The sequence below is a fragment of the Leucoraja erinacea genome, unplaced genomic scaffold (genome assembly GCF_028641065.1).
Source record: "Leucoraja erinacea ecotype New England unplaced genomic scaffold, Leri_hhj_1 Leri_722S, whole genome shotgun sequence".
NCBI classification, from domain to species: Eukaryota; Metazoa; Chordata; class Chondrichthyes; order Rajiformes; family Rajidae; genus Leucoraja; species Leucoraja erinaceus.
The window spans coordinates 7604-13277 of record NW_026576644.1 but is presented as its reverse complement, the minus strand read 5'-3'; the positions used below and the strand labels follow the sequence as shown (position 1 = coordinate 13277).

Sequence of the window (5674 nt, the reverse complement as noted above, 5' to 3'; positions counted from 1 at the left end):
AATGTTGCCTGGGTTTCAGCAACTAAGTTACAGAGAAAGGTTGAACAAGTTAGGTCTTTATTCTTTGGAGCACAGAAGGTTAAGGGGGGACTTGATATAGGTCTTTAAAATGATGAGAGGGATAGACAGAGTTGACGTGAATAAGCTTTTCCCATTGAGAGTAGGGAAGATTAAAACTAGACGACATGATTTGAGAATTAAGGGACAAAAGTTTAGGGGTAACATCAGGGGGAACTTCTTTATTCAGAGAGTGGTAGCTGTGTGGAATGAGCTTCCAGTGGAAGTGGTGGAGGCAGGTTCGATTGTATCATTTAAAAATGAATTGGATAGATATATAGACGGGAAAGGAATGGAGGGTTATGGTCTGAGTGCAGGTAGATGGGACTAGGTGAGAGTAATAATATAACTCCGCCGCGGCCAACCCCTGCCACTACCAACCCGACGGCTGCCGTGGCCTGCCGCTGGTGTGGTCTATCGCTGCCGTGGCCTGTAGTTACCGCTCCCCACCAGCTACAGGCGGGGGCCAGTGGGGAGCATCTTGCAGCAGGGACGGGACAGCTTCAGGTGTGTGCCGGTGGATGGAGGAACGTGCTGCAGCTGGGGACTGGGACGGTTTCTGGTGGGGGCCAGTGACGGAGGGGTGGAGAGTCCTGCAACTAGGGACGGGACGGCTTCAGCCGGGTACCGCTGGTGGGACGAGCGTCCTGCAGCTTAAAAAGGTGCAGGAAAGGGCAATTCAACCCGTTTTCCCTGTTCCACCATTCAATAAGATCGTGGGCTCAACACTTTCTCAGAATACGAGTCGGTTATGATAAACGTTCTATCATAGGGACACCGGCAACTTCAATAGTTTTAATATTTGACTGACTGACGGGGATGTCCACAGATGACATAGTCGCTCCGCTGTCAATCAGAAGGTCTAAATGGCAGTCACCTATCTGGACTGCAGCCATGAACCCTTCTTCATTGATTTAGACAATTTGATCACAGCAGCCTGTACCACCTTACCTCTGTGGCATATATTGAGGGGACATATTGCTTATCAGTTGCTTTGGTATTATAGGCACAGGTTCCTCATTTTTGCTTTACACCTGCCTTCTCCTCCCCTACCCAGTGTCTTTTCTACATCACCATCCATCTCCTTATTATTTCAATCAATTTTAAAGTTACAGTTACCACTCCCAGCTATCACGAATAACACTTCCACGGATAACACTTCAAATATTAATTGTTCTCCCATTTGCCAAACCATTTCGTTTTTAGAGGTGAGTAGGACAGAGATAGCTTAAAATTTCCCCCCAGCCGGCCAATCTCCATTTAATCGATTAGCAACATTACCACAAATATTTTCTAGACATTGGTCATCTCCCATATTTTTTATTACCACATCTGCTGGTGATCCCGGTGAAACAATGGGATTTCCTCTCATTTCCCAGTGTCTTCTGGTCTTTTTTTTATCACCTTGGCAATGCTCTTTCTTATCCGCATCTTTCCCTCCTGGACCACCTGTTTCTTTTCCTCAGGTCTCCCTCTGACAGTAGGATCAGACTACTGGTTCCTCCCATATTCTTTTCAAAAGTCTGTTGAAACAAAAGTTAGTTTTCCACAGACAATGTCTGATTATATTCTATTTAGTTTTACTCCGTCTGCAAACCTGGAAGTCACCTTTCAATTTCTATTGCCCGATTTACGGCACCTGATTCCATTTATCTACTCCGCAATCTTGCCTCAAGTCTAATAGATGTCTTGGCTCAGCGCTAGTCACTGGCCAGATAGCTAGGTTGCCGGGCCTCTCCCTTCTCTGGGAAGCCCCCTGTCCCTCTTTTGGTAGGGACTATTTGATCATTCCCTTTTATTTCCCCTTCAAATCCCGTTACAATTGGGATCCTGCTGACTACGCCAAATTCTCTTGAAGAAATTAATTCAAAGGGAAATTAAATGAAAACTAAAAATAACAGACTTTGCAGCTTTGCTTCAAAAATACTTTATTGCATGATATCAAGGAGACATAATGACAGTAAATTACCCACCAGTTCTCTGACCACATCAGAATTAGAGGACAGTTATACTGTGCAGTAAACAAAAATTTTTGTACTGTTGTTAGATACTAATCAATGAAAATATTCTATCAACTACACGGATACCAATTATTTCATTATTCACTAACATACTTGTCGCTTATGTTAATCTTATTCAACAACAGATGGTTAACACAAGTCAAAACACAATACAAGGGCACACAAAAATGCTGGAGAAACTCAGCTGGTGCAGCAGCCTCTATGGAGCGAAGGAGATAGGCAACGTTTCGTCCCGACACGTTGCCTATCCCCTTCGCTCCATAGATGCTGCTGCACCCGCTGAGTTTCTCCAGCATTTTTGTGTACCTTCGATTTTCCAGCATCCACAGTTCCTTCTTAAACACAATACGCTACCATCCCCTTTCCAAGCCAAACATAAGCTCCCTTTCCTTACCTTATTCAATTCCAATCAAAATTAAGTAAGGTAGGATATTAATTTTCCTTCCACACCGCCAGTGCACACGTAGCCTCGACGAATTGACGGCTTGGTGGAGCAGCCCAAGGGTTTCTCGCCCATGTGCACTTGCCGGTGGGCCTTCAGGTCATAACCTGTCTTGAAGTCCATGCCGCTATCAGAGCAGCCGAAGGGCCTGGTGAAGGGGCAGTCACTGGAGTGTACCTGCTGGTGGGAAAGCAGCTTGGAAGAGCAGGTGAAGCCCTTGCCGCACAGGGCATAGGTGAGGCAGTGCTCGCCGCTGTGTGTTTGCCAGTGCTCCAGCAGGCTGTTCGAGCGGGTGAACCTCTTGATACAGTTGGAGCAGCCGAAGGGCATCTCGCCGAAGTGCACACGGTTTCGTATCGGGTGAAGTTCTTGCCGCACTCCGAGCAGTTCTCCCGTGTGCATCCTCCAGTGGGTCTCCAGCAGGCTCGAGTGCTGCCAGGCCTTGCCACACACATCGCACTCATAACGCTTCTCCTTGTTGTACCCCATCATGTCCTCCATCGATGCTCAGCCCCTCGAAGCTCAGCCCGCACACCGAGCAGATGGCGGGGGGGCTCACCGGCACCCTGGCTGCCCTCAATGGCCACTCACGTCCCCGTCTCTCCGTCCACAGCAACGGCTCCTAAAACCTGCAGGAGGTAAACACAGAGGGTCAACAGGCTGGCAAACAGAACATTACTAACAAGTGAACATTACTAGTGCTTGAAGGGGGGGGGGGGGGGAAGTGGGAGAAGTGGGAGAAGGGGGAAGGGGGGGGGGGGGGGGGCGGTGAGCATCCAGGACCCGTGTCATGCCGCCCGCCCCGCACCTCCTCCCGCCCTGCACCGTGACGTCAGCCGCTACCACAGACGGTGCGTACGACTGGTACCCTCATGTCACCACCAATCCAAGGGGGACTGGTGCCGGCCCCGCTCCCTGCCATTGGGCAGACTCACGTGGGGGGCGGCATGCATCATGGGAAGAAGGTCACAAAGTGCTGGAGTCACTCAGCGACTGTGGAGAGAATTAATGCGTGACGTTTCGGGTCGTGACCCTTGCTCAGTCTGAAGGGAGGTACAGAGTTAAGGAAGTGTAAGGAGTGAAAACAGGACAAAGGAGTTCAAAGAAAATGGAGAATACATCATTGTTCGATAGATCAATGCGAGCCCACCATGGACTCCACAGTCAAAAAAGCTCAATATAGGATGAACTTGCTGCGGCAGCTGATAAAACACAATCTGCCGCAGGTAATGATGGTCCAATGTTATACTGCCATCGTAGAGTCTGCCCTCACCTTCTCCATCATGGTCTGTATATCCATTGGTGCTCCTGCAGCCACTGTGTGCTCTTGAAACGCTTGCCTCAGTGGGAGCTGCCTCTCGAAGGCGTGGGTCCGCCGATGCTGCCGCAACCCCCGCAAGCTGTCAAACGCCTCACCGCAGTATGGACAGTCATAGGACTGGCCACTGGTGTGCACGTGCTGGTGAGACAGGGTGTGGGAGGCCATGGCCAAGCACTCTCCCCACACCGGGCTGGGGACAGGAAGGTCGCTGGCGTGCACCTGCTGGTGGGACAGCAGGCTGGTGGGGCGGGTGAAGCTCTTGCCGCACTGGCCGCAGGTGTAGGGGCGCTTGCCGGTGTGGGTGCGCTTGTGCTTCAGCAGGTTGTTGGAGCGGGTGAAGCCCTTGCCGCAGTCGTTGCAGGTGTAGGGCCGCTCCCCGGTGTGCAGGCGCCAGTGCACCTTCAGTTCCGACAACGACTTGAAACCTTTGCCGCAGTCAGAGCAGGTGAAGGGCCGCTCACTACTGTGCACCCGCCAGTGCCGCCGTAGCCCCGACAACTGGGAAAAGCTCTTGCCACAGGTGGAGCAGCCATAGGGCTTCTCGCCCGTGTGCACCCGCCGATGCACCGCTAGCCCCGACAAGCAGGCAAAGGTCTTGCTGCAGGTGGAGCAGCCGTAGGGCTTCTCGCCCGTGTGTACCCGCTGATGGATCTTCAGGTCATCCGCCCTCCTGAACCTCTTGCCGCATGCGGAGCAGCCATAGGGCTTCTCGCCCGTGTGCACCTGTTGGTGCCGCCCCAGACTCGACGAATTGAAAAATCTCTTCCCGCAGGTGGAGCATCCATAGGGCTTCTCGCCCGTGTGCATTCGCTGGTGGGCCCTCAGGTTATTCGTCGTTTTGAAGCTCTTGCTGCAGTCAGAGCAGCCAAAGGGCTTGGGGAAGAGACGGTCGCCGGTGTGTACCTGCTGGTGCTCCAGCAGGCTGTTGGAGCGGGTGAAGCCCTTGCCGCACTGGGCACAGGTGTAGGGGCGCTCGCTGGTGTGGGTGCGCTGGTGCTTTAGCAGGTTGCTGGAGCGGGTGAAGCCCTTGCCGCAGTCACTGCAGGTGTAGGGCCGCTCCCCGGTGTGCAGGCGCCTGTGCACCTTCAGGTCCATGGAAGACTTGAAGCCTTTGTCGCAGTCAGAGCAGGTGAAGGGCCGCTCACGGCTGTGCACCCGCCGGTGCACCCACAGCCCCGACAAAAAGGTAAAGCTCTTGCCGCAGGTGGAGCAGCCATAGGGCTTCTCGCCCGTGTGCACCCGCCGGTGGGCCTTCAGGACATTCGCCGTCTTGAAACTCTTGCCACACTCCGAGCAGTCGAAGGGGCGTTCTCCCGTGTGCACCCTCCGGTGGGTCTCCAGCAGGCTCGGGTGCTGCCAGGCCTTGCCACACACGTCGCACTCATAACGCTTCTCCTTTTTGTGCCCCGTCATGTGGTCCTCCATCGAAGCTCAGCCCCTCACAGCTCAGCCCACACACCGAACAGTTGGGTGAGGGGGGGTGCTCACGGTCACCCTAGGCGCTCTCAATGGCCGCTCACGTCCCCGCCCCTCTGTCCACAGCAACGGCTCCTAAAGCCTGCAGAAAGGGAACACAGAGAGTCAACAAGCTGTCAAACAGGACATTACTAACACGTGAACATTACTCGTTGCGTGAAGGGGGGGGAAGGGCAGGGGGCAGAGAGTGGGGAGAGGGGGAAGGGAGGGGAGTGGGGCAGAGGAGGGGGTTAATATGAGGTGGAGTGAGAGAAGATAGGGGGGTGAAAGAGGAGAGAGAGGTGGTGAGGGAGGCAAGGGGTCGGGAAGTGGAGGGAGGTGAGGACAGGTGAAGTGAGGGGCGGGAGAGAGGGACAG

The 5674-nt window shown here is 53.4% G+C and overlaps 2 protein-coding genes across 2 annotated transcripts; both read right to left on the bottom strand.

Moving 5' to 3' along the window:
* Positions 1 to 574: 574 nt before the first annotated feature.
* On the bottom strand, positions 575 to 3153 carry LOC129694606 (zinc finger protein 239-like). The gene is made up of 2 exons (XM_055631336.1): positions 2473 to 3153; positions 575 to 1580 (listed from the first exon to the last, which is right to left on the bottom strand). The coding sequence occupies exon 1, from the start codon at positions 3019 to 3021 to the stop codon at positions 2494 to 2496; it is 528 nt and encodes a 175-aa protein (XP_055487311.1). The 5' UTR covers positions 3022 to 3153; the 3' UTR covers positions 575 to 1580; positions 2473 to 2493.
* Positions 3154 to 3433: 280 nt separating this feature from the next.
* LOC129694605 (zinc finger protein OZF-like) lies at positions 3434 to 5283 on the bottom strand. The gene has a single exon (XM_055631335.1). It carries the CDS (start codon positions 5264 to 5266, stop codon positions 3764 to 3766), a length of 1503 nt encoding a protein of 500 aa, XP_055487310.1. The 5' UTR covers positions 5267 to 5283; the 3' UTR covers positions 3434 to 3763.
* Between the last annotated feature and the right edge of the window lie 391 nt (positions 5284 to 5674).